Here is a 22,671-nt window from a genome sequence, read left to right on the forward strand (position 1 = left end):
ACTGAGTAAGAAGGGACCATGCTGGGAAAGGAAGGCATGAAAGAAGAAAGTAAAGAAAAGGTAAGATTATAATCTCATGTTCTATTTCTTTTTCCTTTTGGCTGCATTCGTTTCCTTTCTTGCCTTTTTGCTATAATCAGCCTGTTCGTCACGTCCTGTGGGAATGACAGAAGAATGGGCTTTTTATAATAATAAAAAAATAATATAATAATAAAAAAATAAACTTTTCAATGGGCATTCCTCTCCCTTGGCATTTCCTTTTTGCAGAGCTGCTTTGGCTGCTCATATGTACCACTAGTCCATGGTGTTCAGCAAGGCTGCAGAATGAGCCCATGTGCAGGTCCTGGCCAGGTTTTATGCACGTTACTCTTTGGAGCTTTAATGATATTTAGTCACTTTTCATTTTCTTCATAGCAAACTGATTCAGCAAATCGCTGGACCTTGTGACTCAAAGGCTGTATGTGTCTCCCTCAGGTATAAGATAACAGATATTATCGGAAAGGAAGATGGACTTGGAATAGAGAACCTCAGAGGATCTGGCATGATTGCTGGAGAATCATCTTTAGCCTATGAGAGTATTATCACCATCAACCTGGTAATCCTCCACTGCTTTCTGTTCTTCAGACTGTATTGTCTGTTTCAGCTAAAAATCCTGCAATCATATCCAATAGATACATCTGGGATCAGACTTCTGGTTGATGTAAATTGGCTCCTGTAGGCTTTAAGCAACACTACTTGCACCATTACAGGGCTGGGTCCCTTGCAGACTAAATTTAAAATATTTTTAGAAAACACTCCTTTGGCTTCATGTTTGCTCAGTCTGTAAGTTACTGCTTCTCTTTTTTTAAATAAAATACATATATGTTCAGATACTGTGTTTCACAAAAAAGTAGATTCTGGAGTTTTGCAGTGAGAGTAGATTTTATAACCTTGTAATACAAACATGCCTAGTTTTATCTAGATGTTTGAATCGATAGGTTTTGGCTGTGTGGTAAGACAGAAATAAGTGTGATTTCTTTTTTCTTTTTTTCTTTTTTTCTTTTTTTTTTTTTTTAAGGTTACATGTCGGGCAATTGGAATTGGGGCTTACCTTGTTCGGCTAGGGCAGAGGACTATCCAGGTTGAGAACTCTCATATAATCCTGACTGGCTGTGGAGCCCTCAACAAAGTAAGTTCTTGCATTTTAGTCTTCAGAATTATGTGAATCGAGTTGGTGTTTCTGTGAGTTCTGCCGGAGACTCAAGGAGCTGCCACCACTATACCTGTCATTGCACTTGGTCCCTTTTGCTTTCTCCCTTCTCGGGCTCCTCCTGATCAAGGGGAAGAACTGACACAGGGCAGCAGCTGTGAAATGTTCATGCCTTTGCAGTCGTTCCCTTTTTTCTTTTCTCTCTGGTCAGAAAGCAGTCCTTCCATGCCCCTGTTTTTCTTGACAAGAACATCGTATTGACAGCCAGAGGCACTAGTCCAGGCATCCTGGCTGAGGGTTGGCCGAGGACCTAGGCAGAACTGCAGATTTAAAGGCTTGAGCGTGAACCAGGTGAAGGGGAAGAAGGAGAAGCAGCTTTTAACATAGGTTGTGTGCAATGAGTAAATGACAGAAGTGGAGAAGCCCGCCGACTGGGCGGCATCTTCTCCCTCCCACTGTGTACTGTGATAGAGGAAACGGGGCTGTTTGCAGTGCCTGGGAGACCGTGTCTCAAAATACATGGGCCAGAATCACCCTGAACTTTCAGGCACCCACAGCATTGCGTTAATACTGGGGGAGCACGGAAGCCCGAGGAAGAGTGCGGAGATGGTGATTTTCAAGGGGTCAGGCCTGCTGGAAATCTCAGCTGTGGGGGCAGGGAGGAATAACTCGGGCTGTAAGAAAACTTTCTGCTTTCACTACTAAAGTGGCTCTTCTTTTTTTTTTCCCCGCCAGAGGCGGTTTTTCTCCCGTGCTGCCCCAAGCCCATTAATACCGCAGCCTCCAGCTCCTTGTCTGTAGCAGACACGGCTCACAGCCGACTCCGCTCTTGTCCCTCTCACTGAGGGCTTTGTTTACGTGGGAGTTGGGATTGTGCGGGTGCGAGTGCCCTTCCCCATTGTGCAGCTTTGTTCTCGGGCACTCTCCAGCACCTGGGGTGGTTGTGCTTCATCGCAAGCTGCGTTTCAAGGAGTGCCTGCCTGACAATGGGAGATAAAAGGAAAATAGTCTCTTGTTGAATTATTCCCCTGAATAAAGGGGGCTCTAGTAAATGGAGCATTGATCCTATCAACTCTAGGATGCAGCACCCTCAGTTAGATCTCTTACACACATCACACACACCTGCATCAATGGAAGGAAAAGAGGCATTTGAAGATCCATCCTTTAAAAAGAAATTGAGTCAGTTTAGTGCTTGCTGAAGTGGAGTAAGTTGCCTGGTTCCAGCTGTCATTTGCTGGGAATCGGGGCCCTGCAGAGTGTCCCAGATGGCAGGGCCAGTCTGTTTAGTCCTCCTATTCTGCTCTCTTCTTTCCAGGTTTAACTGCACTCTCTACCCATGGAGTGAATGTTTGTTTTTATAGGGCTAGATTAATCTCACTAAATTTTAGGCACCTAAAAATTAAGGATTTAGTCTAAATTAAGCACTTGACATCTGTCAGCAGGCGTAGGCAGAAGGAGATGCTTTCTGAGGGAGACTTACCCATCTCAGGAATTTCAGTGGACTGAATAATGCCATGTGTCCTTTGCTCTCCTCCCTGCTCTGTTGGAAAGGTATCTGTTTTTTTATGTAGGCACTGAACTTCTACCTGCCTAAAGATCAGGCAAAGGAGGAACCTATCGCATCCTATCCAGCTTTTCCAGTAAGAGAGCTAAGCCCAGACCCCACAATAAGTTTAGCTGTCCTTGAATAGTGGGAGACTGGGAATCCCCACTTACTCCTGGATGTTGTGTGATGTGTCTTGCTAGTTCCTTTGATCTTCATTTTCCAGTCCCTGCAGTGCTGGTCAGAGCCACCATGAATGGATCCAGCTGTAATTGTGTCCCACAAGTATGTCTGAAGTAGTGAAACGATGTCCAGTGCTAACCTGAAATGCCCAAGCTCAGTCCAGTTGAGATCGTAAGGAGGGTGTGAAGAAAACGGTGAATGCTAATGCATTTGCATCGTCCTGCCGCAGAGGCAGTATCTGCTCCACACTTATGGTCTGTCTCCCTGTTCTTAGATGTAAACTGTTAAACACTTGTCCCTTGAACGTAGATGGACAGTTTGAATTTTCCTTTGGCTAGAAATCAGGTCGCTGTCAGCCAGGGGCCACTTAAGCAAAGTCTTCCCTTGTAGGAATGCAGATGCTGTTTGGGCATGATATGTGATGTGTTCTTGTTCACCACGTGAATAAGACTCCAGAAGGGTATCATGGTGGAAACCTATTGTAGTTTTTCTCTGTGGAACGAGCGAGTAGATGGTGAGAAGAGCCCTGTGCAGCAAAGTCAGTGCTTTTCTTTGTGGGAGTTAGAAGGTCGCCAGTCCAGCTGGCAGGGTCTTGAGGAAACATCATAACTGAAACAAAAATAAATAAAAGGAAACTGCTAACTTGCATGACAGTTGGAACTGAATGCTTTCTAGCACGGTTGCATGCAAATAGTCCTTTAGGTTTTCCCAGTTAGGTGTCAGACATTGGGGACAATTTTTTTCAGTTGCTGACTTTTAATTACTGTCTTCATAGAGGATGGTGTACAAAGCTTACATGTGGTCTTGTGTCTGCGTACGCGTCTTCTTCAAAATGTCTTCTCTCTGCAAGAAGAGAATGTGCGCTGCAAAAATGTTTCTGCAGCAATGGAGACAACTAGGCTTTCAGAGAGCAGTGAGGCTTTTTTCTGGAAAGTTGTTTGGGTTTTTGTGTTGTTTTTCTTGTTTTCTTTTTTCCTGTGAAATACTGGATTCTTCTTAATTTACAGGGGGAGCAGAGGGCGACTGTGACAAACATTACGTGCCAGCAGATCTGTTGCCGGTCTTGTTCATTATCATTATGTAAAACCAGCCTGAGGGTTTAGGTGTAGAGGGAAAGGTCCAGCTGCCAAAACCAGACTGTAACCTATAACTTAAGTGATGAGCTCAAGGTCAATGTAATTTTTAGCTGAAGCTAATGTTTAGATCTGGAGGTTGACTAATCACGTGCTGGCTGTTCACTGCGTCCGTGTCACTGCTTGGTAAGCAGGGAGGCATATCCCTGTAAGACACCTGGTATCAGGCAGGTTTAAGGATTCTCTCAGCCCCGTTGCCTGTCAGGGGTGACAAGGAAACTGCACAAGAGCTGTACAAGGTCTCCCTCTGCTCCCGATTAAGCTGTCTTTGTTTATGGTCCAGACCGACAGGCAAGGGAGAGACCTGGGGGAAAGGTGCGATGCTCTGCGGTGGGGACGGTGCTCTGCATGTGGGGCACCGCAGCTGCATTTATCCGTACCCCTTTTGTCTTCACCGTTGCATTTCAGCAGGGGGTGGAGAGGTGGAAATGACATTTCATTCCTCTCCTCTGAGTGTGTGCGCGCGCCTGTGCTGAGCCCGCTGACCCCCCTGAAAATTGAAATAATGATAATGCGCGTCTCCTGACTGCATCAAAGTATCAGCACATCAAAAGCCAGGAGGCATGAAATGCAAATGATAAAGTGAAAGCAGATGGATTGTGCATGATCGCCTGATGCCCAATGAATTTTAAAAGGTGCTGGTTCACATGGGGAGAGGGGCTGAAATAAACACGTTATCCCTGCAATTTTTTTTTTTTTGTTCTTGCTGCTCACTCCTGACAATATTTTTTCACACTTCAGCGATCAGCCACTCCATCTCTCTCCCTCCCTCTCCTTCTCTTTCTCTCCCTCTCTCTCTCGTTCGCTGTCTACCTCACACACGTCTCGGGTCATGTCGCCGCAGCTCCGGTGGAAATAATAAGATATAAACCACGAGGTTGTTATTTGCATAGAAATAGCATGGAGCCCCAGGCAGCATGGGAGAAGGACACAGAGATCATTTGTCTAAAATTTTAATGAAAACTTTTGCTGAGGCAGAGATTTTTTTTTTTTTAACTTTCCCTGCCTCTCCCTTTTTCCACCCCCATACCTTCCTCCGCCTCCCTCAACTCCTTTTCCTTGTCATAAACTAAACATGGTGCGATTTCATGCGAGATAGGTGACGTGCTGCTGCTATGCACTAACAGGTTCATTTTCTATTTTTTTTTTTTTTAATAGAGGTAAGACTGAAGAGCCTGGCACTCCCAGTTTATGCATTGCTTATATGGTTCAAGCTTCCAGGACTACATTTCATTTCAGTCCTCACAAGGATGTTCCCAAGTCTGTAGCTGACCTATTTTTAATTAGTTTGCTCCTCCTTGTCTTTTGTGTTTAAAAGAAATCCTGTCTTCAAGACTGCTTTGTTAATGTAAACACACAGTGGCTTTCAATCACGTTTTCGCTACAGATACACGTTCTCGGCTTTTTCTAAGGGAAGCCAGGTTTAGCAGAGATTTTCAGGAACCACTACTAACTTGATACACGTCAGTTTGTTATGTAGATGTTCAACCTGATATCTCAAACAGTTTTATTTTCTGAGTGATGATGAAGAACTGTCCCACACGCTGCAGTTCACAATAGGACATCTAAAGTGGTCGTGACTTCTGGAGGTGAAGGGAAGAATCTAACCAGCAGACTGTTCTGTTTCCTATCCCTCCAGTTTGGCTTTATTTTCCACCAAACTCTCCAGTCTTGGCCTGCCCAAATGATGCATCAGGCCCTCAGCCGGTCCTCTGGTGTGCTTGTCGCTGGGGTCTCGTGGCACCGTGCTGTTGGCCCAGTTTGTCCAGAACATCCAAGTGTGCCAAGCGTGAGCTTAACAAATACCACCTGCCAGGAGCGTGTCTCCGTGTAGGGAAAGAGGCAGTGAAGATGAAGTCAGAAACCACTAAAGCATGGAAAGTTCAAAGCATAGTTCAAAACCAGAATTCTGGGCTTCATTTCCCAGACTGCAGCCACCTGCCTGCCTGGTTGTGGTCTGACATTTTTGATCAGAATGGGTGTAATGGCAGTTGCCCACTGACAGCTTGGTCTTGAAACCTTAGTTCATGTGTATTTACAGTGTGTTTTGAGCTCATCAGATGGAAAATACCTGCCAGCAGTGGTGCGTTGGCAGGGTAGGTAACCCCATCCTCAGGATTTCTTTCTGTGGAAGTTTTTGCCCTCAGAATGATGTCTGCTTGTGTAAGCTATTCTAGACCCGAAAGAGCTCAGGAACCAATTTGCCAGATTAGTAATTCACCATTTCTGGCACTGCGAATTGGTGTTTTTAGGGAGGGAAAACATTTCTGAAGAACAGCGTTAAGAGGGGCGTTTGTGGGATGAACTGATTAGTGGAAACTTGACGGCTTGCTAATGCAGTATGTAAATATTTAAGAAACTTCTAAGCCTAGTACCAGCAATTGTCCAATGACCTTTCCTGAGTACATCTTTCATTAGCGGAGACGCTGCTTGTGCATGGTAAAGACGTTAACATGATAGGCGCCATACCGTGTCAAGATAGCGTCGTGGATGTGTCAATCACGTGACTGTGGATGAGTCCCTGAGGACTTGTTGATACAACAGACCATAATTGCTGCAAGGATCGTTTTGACAATCTGCATTTAAAACCCAGCAACCCCTTTGCGTGGGGCCAGAAGAGGATAGCCTTGTATTTTAAATTCAGTCCTGAATTGTACCGAGTGTCGCCGCCAGAGCTCGGACCAGCGCGCCGGCTTTTGAGGAGATGTATGGTTTCGTTGGCGTAGATCTGGCGCGGGGCTGGAGCTGTGTGGGAGCATCCTCACGGCTGGCAGAGGAGCGGCGTGTGTGTGAGCTGCCTCGAAACCAGCTCGCTGGCGTGGTGGTTACCCCCAGCTGCAAGTTGCTCAGTGAGATGAGTGCGTTTTGAGGCACTTCAGCCAGCGTAGCTCTCTGATGTTGGTTGCTCTTCAGCATCTTCTGACTGAGGCGTGCACGTACCCTGCCGGCTTTTGGGGCTGTCGTTTGGTCTCTGTGCTAAAGCAGCCTGGCACTGACCTGGCGTTTGCAGGTCTCGGCTGCAGAGCTTGTTGGGCGCCCTGGGGCTGGCGTAACGGGGTGAGACGACGGGTCGGGGCGCGGGGGGAGCGGGCAGAGCTGCTCGGGGGTGCTGCGCCCACGCGAGAGGCTGCTGGGTCAGGTCGGGGGCTCGCTGGAGGAGCTCTGGTGTGAGGAGTAGGAAGCCATTCTGTCAGTCTGAGAGGGATCAGTCTTCGGTATCGCAAGCAGTAATATTTACCCTTCAGTTTCGCAACCTGGAAGAATAAATAAAAGCCCTGTGAGACTGATGCTGTTTGGGGGTTTTACTGTAAAATACGGAATGTGGAAAGCTCTTTTTTTGAGATTCAAGGCATGAATAGCTCAGTATCTGCTCAAGATGACTCCAGTCTTGGGATTAGATCAAAGCAATCATGTGAGAGCAATCATGTGAGTTAGAACAGCAAGTGCCATCCCTGTCATTCAAAGGAGCATTATAATTATTAATGCATGATATGAATCTTTCTGTAGTGGCACAGCAAGACTATTAGGAAGATACGTATGGGCGCAGGGTGTTTGAGAATGCTAATCAAAGAGGGTCTAGGAAATGTCAGACAGAAACCAACACTTCAACGGCATTAACCGTCAGTTGGTTCCTCTCGAGGATCTCGCCAAGGTTACCCCGCTCTTGGCTCCAGCGGTGAGGGAAGCAGGAGGGGCTGCTCTGCTGTGCCTTGGGTGGTTATGGCAGATGGTGTGGTGAGAGCCAAGGGTGGTTTCATGGGTGGCGGATGGTTCCTTCAGCTCTCTTAGAACCGATGCAGGACCTCGGTGCGGTTGGAGGTCTCCCCGGCATAGGTCACCATCGCTCACATCCCAACACAGCCAGTCTGGTTTGAGAACCAAGATCAGAGTAGAGCTCTTGTAAGAGTCAGTCTCAGTTTAGCAATATTTGGCAATAGGACGAGAGCAGAATTCATTTCTTTTAATGCCAGTGAGAGGCATTAGCTGCTCGGAGTGTCTGGTCGGTGGCAGCCCTGGTAACAGAAAGGTCTTTGCTCTGTGTAGAGAAATTAACGTAAGCAGGATGGATGCTTGGACTTCAGACGAGTGCAAATAAACAAACACCACCCTCCATTCCTACATTTTATTTTTAATTGCTTTTCTTTAAGTGGTGATATTTGTGTATTGCTCCCATTAGAGACAATTTATGTTCCAGGCATTGCATTATCAGTCCCTTTATGTTTGCTTAGGGAAGAAAGTCTAATAGATTTCTGTTGACTTTTTTTTCTCCCTCCTTCTATCATTTTTAATATGGATCTTGATCAGTTTATCTAGATGGATGGTGCCTGTGCTGTGGGGGCTGTGTGTGTATTTATTCCTGCTAAAGAGGACTTCAGGATGGTGGCCCATATTCTGCCTGTCTAAATCTCTTCCCATAGCTCCTAGCGAAGCTCCTATGTATTCTAAACCCTATATATGTTTTATGTAACCAGGATTGTATTGCAGTTCCTGGTCATCCTGCAGGGTAAGTTGTGACAGGAGCGTTAACTCTGGTGCCTGATGTTCCACTGGAGCTGAACGGAAGAAGGCACTTTTCAAACACGTCCCAGAATAACTGGTCCTGACCTCCCCTCTCCTGGGTGTCACTAGGAGGATATCAGGCTGACCTGCCTGTGGGTCTTTTCTGTGGTGAATCGTGGAGAAATTATCTGCCATTCTGGACACACGAGTGGGGACTATAGGGTCGGTATTGGAGAATGGTCACATATCTCATGATTAAGTCGAAACCCACACTACAAAATGAACAAAGTTTCACTGTCCCGGTGAAAGAGGTACCTGCACTGCAGCCTGTCCCCTTGGATGGTCTTCTGAATAAGAGGGTTCTGTTGGGGTCCAGAAGGTGACCAAAGGAATGACCAAAACAAGATCTTTAAGAATCATGGAGACAATCATTTATATTGTTATAGGGCTAGTGTCTAGATTAGGGAACCCCTAAGTGAGACAGGTGGGATTTATGAGTGTTTGCACCATGTAGAGTAGGGGGCTGTAATTTTAGTTTGCAAAGTATATTGAATCCTTTTGATTTACCACTGGCTGATGGAGTGACCTTGAGCAAAACGTGCGGTCTCCCTGCACCGTGAAAGGAGAGCTAGGCAGGAATTTTTTGACAAGACATTCTTCATTTGAAAATACCAGTTCACTGAAACTGGAACTCTACAGGAAAAAGTATCAGTTTTGATGAATTTCTCATTTGAAATTTTTTCCATCAAACAAAAAGTTTTGTGGGTTGTTTTTTTTTCCAACTGACTTTTCTTTCCAAATTAATTTTTATTTCTAATATCTACGACAAATATTTCAGAAGGCGGAAGCAAACATCTTGACCCTGTCTGATATTTGTTCAGATCTCAAGATTGCAAAATTTGTTTTCCTGTTGCAATCCAGAAATTTTCAAAAAGCCTCATCAATTATTGCAAGATGGAAAAACTGTTTCCTCCCAATAATGTTTTGTGTTGCCATCTGCAAACAGAGAGGATGCCCCTTCTCTATCTGCTCAGCTGTGGAGCCCTGCTCCCTTTGTACTGGTAAGGTGCTTTGGGATCTTCAGGCAGAAGGTGGTGAAGGAAGGCCAGCTGCAGTTGCGGTGTCCATCTGGATGCGTCTTCCCCTGCTGCCTCCGAGGTGAAGTGCAATTGCTGTTTCCCCTTCCCCCTCTGATCTCACCAAATTAAAGCAAGAAAAAGACTCCACCAGCAAGACCTGCTTCTGGATTTGCAGTCAGTAGCCATCTCAAATAACCATCAGGCTGTCAGCTTCCCCCACCTCCCCCTGCCTCCCACCTCCCCCATCACTCACCAAAGGGAAAAAAGAGCTGGAGCCACAGCTTGAAATATATCATGCAATAGTGTATCATGAATTTCTTGTGAATCACATTGGTGAAGCAGGTTTATTTATTTCTGAGACTTTAAATCAATACAAAGTAGGTCTCTTAGTTCTGAAGCTGGGATGGAGTGTGAAAAAATGAGCCCATTGTACTCTTAAAACTTTGGGGAAAGGAGATGACAGCTATATAATTCCATTTACCAGGCACTAGGGGCTTTAATGTGAAGGTGACAGGGAGCTCTTTGTGCATTTAGAGCACCATATCTTCTAAATAAAAGATCGGTAGACTTGATAGTGGAGTATAGCTCTGACTTTAATAATCTCCAAGCATTAGACCGAGCCAATATGTTCCCCAGTCAGAAGGGTCCCCCACCGAACGCTCGTAAATTAAAAGTGCAGGAACTGCACACATTCATAGATTAGAAATGCAAGAAGTGCAGTCCGTCTCCAGGCAGAGGAGGTGTCTGCGCTCGCGCCGCCATGCCGGTAGGCTAAGGACTCGGGAAGGGGTCTGTTTGGGAGCACGGCTCTTGCTGGCATCCTACCTCAACTTGGGTCTCCTGTTCGGTGTTGCTGCTGTTTTACCCTCTAATGACATGATATTTGTGGGGGAAGAGCTGAGTGATAGAAATGAACGGTGTTAAGATCTGTTGAGGCTTGACTGCACATAATAGCAGTCGGGTTTTAAGTTCCTACATTGTGTTTTCTGATGAGACATTCATTCTGATCATTTCTGCCTGTTTATGAAAAATAGGCTATTTATAGTATGTGCATGTGCCTTTTCTGCTTCAGGTTTCTGGCAGATAATATAAATTGTGGGATGGGAATTGCAATTATTGAAATTATTCGGATAAAAATCTGGCACTTATATTTGATATAAACACATGATATGCTCTGAATAATAACAGCACTTACGTTACATAATGATTCCCATTGAAGCCCTCTGCTGTCATTTTTTCAGATCTTTCATCTTTGATGAAACATACGAGCCAATCAAGTTTGCAGCCAAACCAGCTTTGCAGTGAATGTCTCAACTAACTAGCAGCTCAGTCGCTGAAAAGGAGCACAGAGAAAGCAGCTGGTCATCACGGGTTTGAGTGCTAGAAAATGATTAATATGCACATGACATGCCTATAAACCTGTTGAGGATGGTCTTTTGAAGGCTGAAAAGGCTGCTAGAATCCTGGCTCTCCTTTGTACTTTCCAAAAGATCCTCTGAAGTAAAAAGAAATGCAGTTTCCCGTTACGGTAGGGAGAGTGACTTTTGGAGGACCAAACGAAATAAGCGTTGACAATACTGCCTGGGTGTTTTGTAAGCGTGTGGTATCAAAGGTTGCATTATCTGGAAAATAGTGTGTGTTCTTGCAATCATAGGCTGAGCTTTAACACATACAGCTCTAGATCTAGCATTTCCTTTTGACCACTTCACTGATGTCCCCATCCTTTTGTTGGGATGGGGGCAGAGAGGAAGCGTTTTGTCCTGTGCACCCTGTTAAATGCGCTGCTTTCTGCATGCTTAAAAGGTTTGACTTCAGGAGCAAAGGAAGGGGAGACTGAGCGGCTCACCCGAATCCGACCTGGGTCCCTGGTGACCGGGAGGCTGTTTGGCATCAAATACGCAGGGAGGCGGTGGCGGCAGGCCTGCTTCATTGGTTATGGTCAATGTTAGTGCTTGGAGGGGAGTCAGGGGAAAGACAGGGACAGCAGACCCATTTGCTAACACCTTCCAGCGGAGGGAAGCGTCACAGCGGCTGCTGCTGAACTGGAAAAAGGAAATTGCATCCAAAACGCAAAGGCATTGGGATAATGTGCAGGAAAGCAGTAGTAACAGAAGTGAGAGGTCCTCGCTAGAAACTTCAGAAAGGGCAAGTCTGGAGTCTCTGTGGGGGGCCAGTCACCCACACTAGCTTCCTTTGGTAGCATGTCAAACTCCAGGTGGACAGAAGCATGGCTTCTGGGTTTCCGAGCTTTCACGGGGTGGAAGAAATTTTAATTTAAAGCAAATTTTCTGGTGCCAGAAGCTTGCTGTCTGGTGCTTTGCTGTTCATGGCTGCTCTTTTTTGTCTATTTTTGCCATCTGATTAAGCACAAGATCGGAGGTCAAATACTGCTGATATTCAGGTATATATGTATTGCATATCTCAGCTTTAAAACCCTGGAACCCATTCTTTCCTGCCCCTCTTGCTGGACCTTTCTTGATCTCTGGTCTGTGGCAGCTGACTCTGGTAGCTGCATCTTTGACTGTTCCCTTGAGTGCTAGTAACCTTTCTGCTGGGAAGGACCTGCTTTGCAAACTTAACCCTTCCATGCACGTGTTTGGCCGTTAAACAGATGCCTTCTATAAACCTTGGGCTAACGCCGCTTTCACTTCTTAATCTCCTACTTCTTCTGACTCAGTGTACCTCCCTGGCGGACCCGAACGCTCAGGATTTGAAGCTTGCCCTTTTGACAGATCCTGATCATGTCACATACGGGATTTAATCCTGTACGGTCTTTTCTCCCACAGGCTTGTTTCTAGCATTACTTGTCTAACTGATTTGGCAAGATTTCTAAATCCACTCATGCTTCTGCTGACCATGTGTCTTACTGAGGAACATCTAAATCCTTTAATTGCAGAAGCATCAGTTTCGGACTTCTCCAGCAGATGCATTCTCTTTCACTCTTGGATATTTTCTTGCAGAAACATTTATACAGCAATATGCATTGCACCATTTAAGATTGTTAATTGGAGATTGAATTACTTGTCAGCTTTTAAAAATGTAGTCCTCTGAGGTCAGAGATGAGGTGGTTAGCAGCGCTGAATGGATGAGCTATCACATTCATTTTTTTCTCAAGCCCAACGATCATTGCCTATAAGCTGGCTAGCCCTTCAGTGCCTTTTAACCTCTGGCACCCAATTCCGTCTGCAGCCGTATGTGTGAAGCAAGTCGGCAGGATTCTCATCGTGCCTGAGAGGACGGAAGAGCGCGCGTGCAGAAGCAGGGTAGGGGACCAGCACCCAGCCTAGCAGTACCGCTGGAACACAGGCTCTTTAACCCCTTGGCCGCACGGTTTCTGCACCAGGGAGTGGAATAGCTGGCTTTGCACTTGGACTGTGGTTAAGTCAGGGTCTGATTTAGAGCTTGCGTGTGCCCGTTTTACATATCCCTCCTGCTGCTCTCAGCACGGGTGCAAGTGCACATGTGTGGACATATATGTCATACAAATGAAGGCAGCGAGCGCTCATCGGTACAACTTTTAAATGCAGCTTGGGACTACGTTGCCTCTGCTGACAAACACTGACAAGTAAATACGACGCTCGCTCAGTGTTACAGAGGGATTTCGTTTGCACAGCCCCTCACAATGCGCTGCCACTTCACTGAAATGTCTGGAGCACTCGGGAAAAGGAACTGCATATTTATCTTGATCTCCAAAAAGGGATTTAAGGGCGAGAGCAGGCGGTATATTAGACTGTTTTCATTGCCTGTCAGCAGTGGTAAACCTGAGCTGTCTACAGTGTCTCTAGATAAGCAGCAGCAGAGGCCCATTTTGCATGTACATACGTTTGCATTAGTTCATAGATGGGGAGTTTAAATCCTCTTTATTTTTATTTTCCTCTGTGGAAAGCATTTAGCAAGGCTTGTGCCTGGCATCCGGAGGCCTGTGCTTTTCTTTTCCTTGAACCTAAATCTATGCTGCTGTCTGTTCTGCCATGCCTTTTCATGGCACTGATTTTGTTAGAGGAAGATTGAAGGTGTTTGAGCTCAGAAGGGGGACCAGGAACATCTCTGTGCAAAACCACAATGCTTACATTAACTCCTAAATTTTGGGGCTAGTTGCATAACTTCTGTGCCTTGGCTTCTCCTGTATGTAAACCTCAACTGACATCTGTCTCATGGGGAGTTTTGTGAGGATCGTCCAGTGCTTGTGAAATGCTGAGTTTTGTGAAATGGCAGAGCACTGGGCCTTTTCTCCTCCGAAGGAAAATAAATTCGGAGTTGGCAAAAGATAGCATTGTGCCTTACTGGTTAGGCAGTGCTTTAGATGGGCACAGTACGACCCCAGCTGTGATCAGCTGATGTTGTGCAGGAAGAAAGCTAATTGGTCCCGTGTAGTTTTATAACCAGATCAAAATTTTCTATTTTTATATCCCTCTAGTACCTTCTTACTTTCAGCCCAAAAGGTCAAATCCTGAGAAATGTGGAGTTCCTCTGTACTGTTGGGGCGATGAGTTATGTCTCGAGCGCTCATTGTAGGATGTCGGGATGAGGATGAAGTCAGACCCAAACATCCCTTCCGTAAGGACCGGATCGCCTCGGGCTGCGGGCTACTCCTTTCTTGGGGTGGCCCTTCTTCCTAAAACGAGCTGCGCTGGTTGTTTGGTGGGGGAGAGCAGGTTGTTTGTGCGTGTTTGGGGCGGGGGTTAAGATCTAAATGAAGCAGGTATGTAATGCCCTCTGTCTGTTAGAAAGACTCAACCCATAAAAATAACAAACGGCATGTATTTGCTAGAATGTCAAAGTTATGAGTTTATTTTGTAATGATGTGCTCCTGCCTTCATGAGGTAAACTGGCCGTGGCAGAGGTGTTATTAGTAATATGGACTCAGTGGAGCAGAAAGCCGAGTGACCGAGAGATCAGTGTATCAGTCAGTGAGAGGGCAAATGGAAAGAGACAGCAGGAGAATGAGAAAAGAGCTGCGGTGCCTGGGCTGAGATTAGAGATGGAGCCGCGCAGGAGAATTGGAAGCCCAGCAGTCAGAGTCTTATTCTTTCCAGTCTCTCTAAGGAGCTGGTGGGGCTTTATCTTTGCTATACCTGTCTTTATGCACGGCGTTGGGCTTTTTCCCCAGTTAAAGGTTTAAATGGGTCCACCCTACCAGTTGTCTTAGTTGGAGGAATTCTGAATTAGTGAGCTGAGCTGGGGTCAGTGCCCAGGAGGCTTGGTCACAAAGCAGCTCCGTTGCCGCTTGGGGAAGGGCAAGTCCTATAACTGCCCCTGCCTCAGTTTCCCCACTTGTATCATTCCCCTTGGGGATCACTGTTCAAAAGATCTTACCTGCACACAGGGCTTGGGAAGGTCTGTTGTGAGTGGTTTGCTCAATCCTTTGGTGTTGAAGTGGTCATGACTTGCTGCCGAGATGGGCTTGTATGTATCTCCTTAGCCAACGCCTACTTGTCACCTCCCATCCTCTGATGGTTTTCCTGTTTTTCTTCCAAAAGGTGCTTGGACGTGAAGTTTATACCTCCAATAACCAGCTGGGCGGGATCCAGATAATGCACAACAACGGGGTGACGCACAGCACTGTGTGTGACGATTTTGAAGGAGTCTACACTATTCTGCAGTGGCTTTCCTACATGCCAAAGGTAATTCCTGGCCCTGCGCGAGTGCAAGGTGCCGTTACCTATTCGCTTTGTTCAGAGGGTTTTGGGGGTGGGGGACCCCCCGTGTCTGTGGGGTTTTTTCTGTGTTCGTATGGTGCCTAGCACAACGGTTTAGACTCATGATCAAGGCTGTTAAGCATTATGGTATTGAAGTACACAAAGTCGTTTTTGTCTTAAGATGCTGCAGGAACTGGGATGCGGGGCAGCCTGGCACTGCCTTGGGTACTTTCAGATCACTCCCCTGGCGTGCTGCCCTCAGTACTCTGGGCAGCAGGATTTTAGGCAAGCAGTGGATTGTCTCTTACTGAAAAGACTCTAAAAGGTTCCCTCTGAGGCAGTAATTTGTAGGAGTTGATGTATATGTGTAAGCTGCTCTGCAGCCAGGAAGGCAGCAACAAGAACATGCAGGTCACCTTCCTTCAGGAGGGAGTGCATAGAATGAGTCAGGTGGCCTGGTCACCTTTCAAAAATTAAATTGCAACCCCTCGCTAATGCTGGCTGTGCCTGAAGTTTAAGAGCAAATGAAGTACAATGCATGCCATATGATGCCAAAGGAGGGTTTGAGAGGGTGTATGGAGCATCTTGGAAGTTTTTTCAGGCTCTTACCAAGGCTCTGGGATCCCGTCAGTTGAAGCGTTGTGCAGTGTTGGGGAAAGAGAACTCTGGCCACGTCCTTTAGAGCTGGTGTTTGGTGCAAAGCTATGCAGGAGAATTACCTCCTTCAGTATTTTTCTTTTTCCCTTAGAGTGTATACAGCCCTGTTCCTATCCTCAAAGTCAAGGATCCTATAGACAGAACCATAGAGTTTGTTCCTACCAAGACTCCCTATGATCCTCGCTGGATGCTGGCTGGACGCCCAAATCCAAGTAGGTAGATCTTTGGTGGCCAGGATGAGCAATAAAGTGTCTTGTTTCAAGACTGTTTGTCATGGCTTTATGTCTGCAATCCAAATATATTTCGGAGATTACAAAGTAACTAGTTCTAAACAATTTAAATATAATATATAAAAATAGCTTGTAAATTCTGAGCACTTGAGGACACTTACAGATATTAGTTACTTTTACAGATTTTCTTTTTTTTATGGTTCAGGGGAAGGTCCGTGTATGAAGGTCTTTATGCTAAAGGAATCACAGTATTCCTGCAGATCTTGTCAAATAATTATATTGGGAATACTGCAAACCATTAAACCCCCACACATGCTTTTGAGGTTGTGCAGCCTGTGTACATACAAGCTGCAAACTGGGTGACCATTATGCCTGCTGTTATTAATGAGTTTGGGGGGCTAAAATGAGATTTGTGATAAACTAAGTTTTCTGGGTTTGGATAATATTTTTTCATCATCTCTCAAGTAATTCATCCAGCTGTCTGAGTGCAGCTAACGCTGGCTTCCAAATCGAGTGACTTCAGATTTTAATTTAGTGGAAGCGTTAAGGAAAGCAGATGATTCCCTGTGATAAGTTAAAGCAGATATCTCCTAGGTGAAAAGTTAAAGCCATTTATTAGAGGAGATATTGCCGTGATATTCTTCAAACTGACGCCCGACACGAGGCCAGAATCTAAACGATCAGCTTTGGGCTCACGATAAAGAGATAATTTTGAAATGGATGGTCACATTTTACAGTGGGGCCACAGAGGCAAGGAATGTAGAACACAGTAATTACAAGTTTGGTCTTGATAAAACACTCTCCATCCTGTTTAAGTCAGCAGAGGTTAGCTTGCTTGGATCTCCACTTTTAATTGGTTTTGGACTTGGGTTTGCAGAAGCAGAGGTGCTTGTTCAGATTAAAGCATTCCTCAGAAGCTGTGTGCCATGGAGTAAAGCTGGGAGGGATTTTGGGTGGTGGTTTTGGGTTTGGTTGTTTGGTTTTTTTTTGCAGCGCTTCATGAAGCCCCAGTGGAAAGCAGGTGCCCCCAGAGGGTTGTGATTTCTATAATTGTCTGGGTGGCTAGAGTATCTCCAGGCCTTGACTTTGGGATATACGGCTTATACAGGCTGGAGGACCGCAGAAAGAGAGCTGCCTGCAAAGCTTGTCACTCCCCCACCCAGCATCAGCAGTCAGCCCAAAGGAAAGCTCTTTGTCATGTCCTCAGCTGTTCACCGGAGTAGGGTCCAGGCTGAAATACTGGAAAACCTTCCTGCCATGGTCTTCCTGTCTGGAGAGTGGAGACAGTGCCGTGCCACTGCACAGACTGACACAGTGGGAACAGTTTGATTTCTCTCAAGCATTAGGAAGTTTCTGCCTTCTTTAGGCAAGAGAATAGGCCTGGTAGCATATGGTCTGATCCAGGATGGTGACTCTTAAAGCATGCTTTAGTAGGCAGAGGTGCATCATCTGGTGTGGAGTAAGTAGGCTTTTGGTATCAGAGTACTTCATTTCAGTTCTTCTAGAAGAATGCGTGAAACATGCTCAGGTGTGTGGTCTAGTTTTAAAATACCATAGAAATTTTTACATTTAGTTCATGAATTTCTTCATCATTCTTTCCTTAAAGGAAAGATTAGGCAGAATCAAAAGAAAAATGTGAGATAAGTTTTAAAATAGAAATAGGCATTTTGAAAAACATCTTTAATGACTTTACTGCTTTTTGACAAATGTTTGTAGTGTCTTGAAAAAAAGAGAGTTATTTATTTAAAAGCATGCAAAGTCCCTCTGCTATCTGAACCCCATCGTTTAACAATAAATGATGCTTTTGCTGATAAATGACTGTCTTTATGCAGACTAGCAAATGAAATAAGACATGATGGCTGAAGGCAGACAAATGCTCAGCTGTCTAATGTTCCCTTGTATTATAATCTATTTAAAAGTAAATAAATAAAAAGACAGCGCCACGTTCTCCAGTTGGCATTTTTAAGCAAGTTTCAGTTGCTCCTTTGATATTTTCTCTTCTTTTTTCCCTCCCTCCTCTGATATTTCCATTTTTGCCCTTCCCTTTAGGTCAGAAAGGACAGTGGCTAAGTGGTTTCTTTGACAATGGCTCATTCCTGGAGATCATGCAGCCCTGGGCACAGACAGTTGTGGTTGGCAGAGCAAGGTAAATTCTAAGAGGCATTTTTAGACATTTGTAGAAATCAAGTTTTCGTTATGCTTTGCATTTTTCTAGAACCTCCTTTGAAAGTTAATGGCTGTAAGTAAAAATAAGTTACATATTTGAATAGGATACTTCTTTACCACACGAATGAAGCATGTTCTGATCATTTCTCCTGTTCTGCTTGGAGGTGACAACTTTAACATGCATGAAAGCCAAAAAGAGAGACATTGGTAAAAATTACGGCAGACAATATATGCTTCCCCTAGGTACATGGCTGCATAGAGAGGCCTTCTTGCGGCTCTGACTTAGTTGAAGGTACATTATGTAGTTTATTGTTTTGCAATCTTATTTGACTTGAAAGAAAAGTTCAGCTGAAACTAGGGCAAATCGCAAGAAACTCTGCATAGAGAAGAGCTTAATGTTGAGGTTTGCTTGGAATAACTTGCAGCATTGTCCAAACCAGCAGCCACCACACCTGATCTTAGCTGCTTTTCACAATGCAAAGATGTGCAGCTCAAGAGACCTGTGGCACTCACCTCCTCCCAAAGGGAGTCACTTCTCCTTACCTTGCTGTGAAGTGGTTGCAGGACTCTAAACTGTTTCCCATTGCCTCAAGATTTAGATCCCTGCCTTGAAAATATTTGCAGCCTGGGTCATTCCTGGTGTAGCAGGTCCGTGAACTCTCAGAGCTGGCAGGAAGCAGAAATCTGGAGATAGGATCCTGTATTTTGACAGAATGCAAATCAGAGCTGGGCTCAAAACACCCTCAGTCACCTCTTCTCTAGTCTCTTTTATTTTTTTGCTCCCTCCAAAATGGCTCTGTGAGTTTCCTGATCTGATTGTCTACTTCCTCTCAGAATAAAGCCATTTTGAAAGAGCACATTTATTTCCCTTGAGTTTCCTCTACGAGTGCTTGAGCTGTCCAAATGCAGCGTGCTTATCCTTTGTCACTCCTCATTCCTCAGACTACCACCAGCTCTCCTCTCAAGACAGAGCTTCATACTCTTGCCTCCAGCACACTCCCAGCTCCTAACTGATGTCAGTGGTTTTGGTTAATTGTCAGCCTTTTCTTTTTTTGTTAACAAGTGGGAAGGGAGAAAAAAAAAACCTGTAGTGCCTGAATGGGATCTTGAAGGCTTCAGGTGTTACACTTAATGAGATAGGGTCATGCCCATGCACGAGGGGTGTTCAGAGTGCCTCAGTTCCTAGCAGAAGTCTGCATCAAATGGAAATCGTTTATTTACAGATCTTTCACCTCCCGTACTGTCAGTATCACAGTGCCAACAATCCAGAGCCAAATTACCTGATACTGCTTACAATCTCCTGGAAAGCCTGTGGCCACCCCTGGGGTCTGACACCATCAGCCTCTAGCCTTGCCAAATTGGTGACTCAAGGACTGAGCGTAGTAGCAGGATGTCCCTGGTGATGCTGTGTTTGATTACCAGAGCATTCAGTGGGAGACGGGGAGACACGTGACTGTTCCTGAAACACACAGCACAACTGGCATAGCCGCTGGGCTCCCAGCCAGCCTAGCCACGAATCAGTGCTGTTTCTTATCTCCGTTATGTTGGTAGTACACGTGGCCCCAGAATATTTGGCACTGGGAGCTCCCATTTCTCTGTTAGACGTTTTCAAGCCACAGCTCTACAGAGTCCTTCTCAGGAGGGTCAGGGAGCCAGAGCTCATGCTGTGAGATAGCAAAGCTTCTGGCATTCACCAGAGCTCATGTGCAACATCTGAGAGGACTGGGTCCGTTCTGGACATCCCTAAAACAGCCATCAGGAGCTCTGTTAATATGTTGGTGAGGTGCTGCATAGTAACTGAAGGAGGCTTCCAGAGATGGGAGGATGCGCTCAGCAAAGTGTCCCTCTCGCTCTTAATTCTGAAGACTTTCAAGGGTCTTTAATGGTTTAGAACTTTGGATTCTCTAGTACAGAATGTGATATGGAGAAACATACCCATTTCCTCAGACATAGTATCGGGGCAGGAGGAGGAGTCTGTGCTCGAGACGGAGCAACGTGGCAGCGTACGACGGCACAAGCCCAGCTGGAGACACGCTGCCGCTGAGCCCAAGGGGCGTTGGTGTGCCGGCGCAGCTCAGCTCTGCCTTCTTCGAGTTCCGTGTCTCTGACCACTGCTGGTCCCAGGGGGCTGAGTGCTATTACCCCTGACATCCTTCCCACTCAGAATATTGTCTGACCTTAATACATTGTTGAGAGGAGCCAAAAATACCTGCTGACTCCACTCCGAATTGTAGCACGTAACTTTGGGATGTCCTGTGACCTTCTGATACACTTTGGTATTTTCTATTATCTGCCATCTGTGATGCTCTAAACTTTTATTTTACAGTGTCCTATCATTATTTAAAGGCTTTTAGGTTAAGCAGTATACTGGTGAGTGGGGAGGGGAATGGGAAAACGAATGATTTGGCAAAGCTAGAAGGTCTCTGTCCAGGCCCATGCTCAGCTTCACTTGCAGTTCCTTTCTTCTGACAAATTCCAAGTTGCTTCGGACTCTCACGTATGGGTATATATAACACAAATGAAACCGACTTCTTTCAAAAGCAGTGGCATTTTGAAAAAACAAATATGAATGTATTCTTCTGGGATTGTTACTGTAAGTGCTGCCAAAACTCATCTCTTGTATGTATGTTTGGAATATGTGTGCTGTTGGCTGTAAATTGTCTTTTATTATTCTATGGCAACTTGTCCAGGGACACACTATAAAACAAGATGTAGCATCTTCATGTGCTAGCCTGATAAAATTTATATGAAGTATAATGGAAAACAGAAGTTGTTTTGAGCTGTTTTCAAGTTCAATAAATAACTATAATACTTGGATAAAGATGTTCTTTATTAGGTCACATGGGCCCTAATATAGAAGTTATAAGTTACCGATTTAAGACGGCTTCTGCAATTACGGGTTTCTAGGAAGACTCTTAATCATAGTGAATGGGAATATTTTCAACCCCCTAGTGCACATAGGCCTTGTCACTTTTTCTGCCCGCAGTGCTTGTCATCCAGCTTGAGGTGGCTGAGGAGAGAGCGTAGGCTCTGCTGGGACTCCCGTCCTGGGAGTAAGCAGTTGTCATCGCAGGCGAGACGCCTTTTGTGCAAGGAGCGGTTAGATGCTGTGGAAAGCGGAGCTGAGCATCCTCCCTGGCGCCTGCGCTCCCTGCCCATCCCTGTGTCCCTGCACCCTTCCCACCCTTGCAGTCATCCTGCAGCAGAGGGTCTGGGAAGGAGATGGATGGGCAAACCCGAACCTTCGACCCATCATTCACCCTAACCTCTTGGGAAAGGGAGTTTTTGTACGCAGTGGAGGTTTAAGGCGGCCGAGACATCAGCATTGCTTAGACATGCAGTCAGTGGATGTATTTCATCAGCTGACAGTGCTTGTGAAAACGGGGCTTGGGAAGCCTTGGGTCTTCGTGTTTATTTTTCATGGTCAGGACCATCAGTATCAAAATCTGCATGGCAGAGGTGAAAGGTGGTGGAGACGTAGCTGTATCGTTCAAAATTTGGGCTTTGGTTTCTTCTTTTTAATTTTTAGTGAGGTATGTGCTAATTTTTAGAACCAGATTTTGCTTTAAGAACTGTAAATTCTACTCTGAAATTCTCCAATCACATGCCTAAACTCTTCAAAAAGGACAGAATGCCTCTTCTGCCATTTGCTTGTCTCTCTTGTTTTATTTATTTGTCTCTCTTGGGTATTTTGATGCAAATTGGAAAAAATGTCTAGTTGTGTAACAATAGAACTAGGAATTTTGATTTGTCTCGCCTGTTACCAGGCTGGGAGGAATACCTGTCGGAGTAGTTGCCGTAGAAACGAGAACGGTGGAGCTCAGCATCCCTGCTGATCCTGCAAACCTGGACTCTGAGGCCAAGGTAGGTTGAACGTGTGCTCAGTTGCTTGTTTGTCCTCTGCAAATGTCTCTGTGGAAAGACCATTTGTTTTGATGGGATTTTTTTGTGTGCCAAATTTGGGACAAAATACATAGCCGTTCCTTGGTGGGGTGCTAACACATGCCAGTTGCTGGGAGGAGTGAATGGACGGTAGTTGTGTTGGCCAGTTGCACAGGACACACATTCCCCAGTTGTTCTTCTCTTGTGGCTTGGGTGAGATGCAGGGACTAGGGCCCAGGAGATCTGGCAAGCAAAAATAATTTCCCTGTTCTCTTGCTGTTACCATAGTGTTTTACGCTATTTCTGCTCTGACATTTTGCTTTTCTCCTTCCTGATCTCACAGCTCTGGCCCTACATCATCTCTTCTGAGTTTTCTCCGCATATCCTTTTCTCTCTCCACCTTCTTATAGCAGTTATAGCATCAGGCTTTCCATACCATCTCTGTTCTTTCTAGCAAAAATCAGTGGGAA

The 22,671-nt window shown here is 45.4% G+C and overlaps 1 protein-coding gene across 1 annotated transcript in view; it reads left to right on the forward strand.

Annotated features, from left to right (window-relative positions):
- Window positions 1–22,671, forward strand: part of ACACA (acetyl-CoA carboxylase alpha) — a gene marked incomplete at its 3' end in the record, with an annotated part of 113,249 nt that overhangs the window by 67,134 nt on the left and 23,444 nt on the right. Inside the window, 6 exon segments of the mRNA XM_082008650.1 lie at window positions 475–595; window positions 1,058–1,168; window positions 15,108–15,251; window positions 16,015–16,135; window positions 18,203–18,299; window positions 22,087–22,183. Of these exon segments, the coding sequence (XP_081864776.1) occupies window positions 475–595; window positions 1,058–1,168; window positions 15,108–15,251; window positions 16,015–16,135; window positions 18,203–18,299; window positions 22,087–22,183 (691 nt within the window).

Source organism: Phaethon aethereus (assembly GCF_964289735.1).
Source record: "Phaethon aethereus genome assembly, chromosome: 19".
In the NCBI taxonomy this organism is placed as follows: Eukaryota; Metazoa; Chordata; class Aves; order Phaethontiformes; family Phaethontidae; genus Phaethon; species Phaethon aethereus.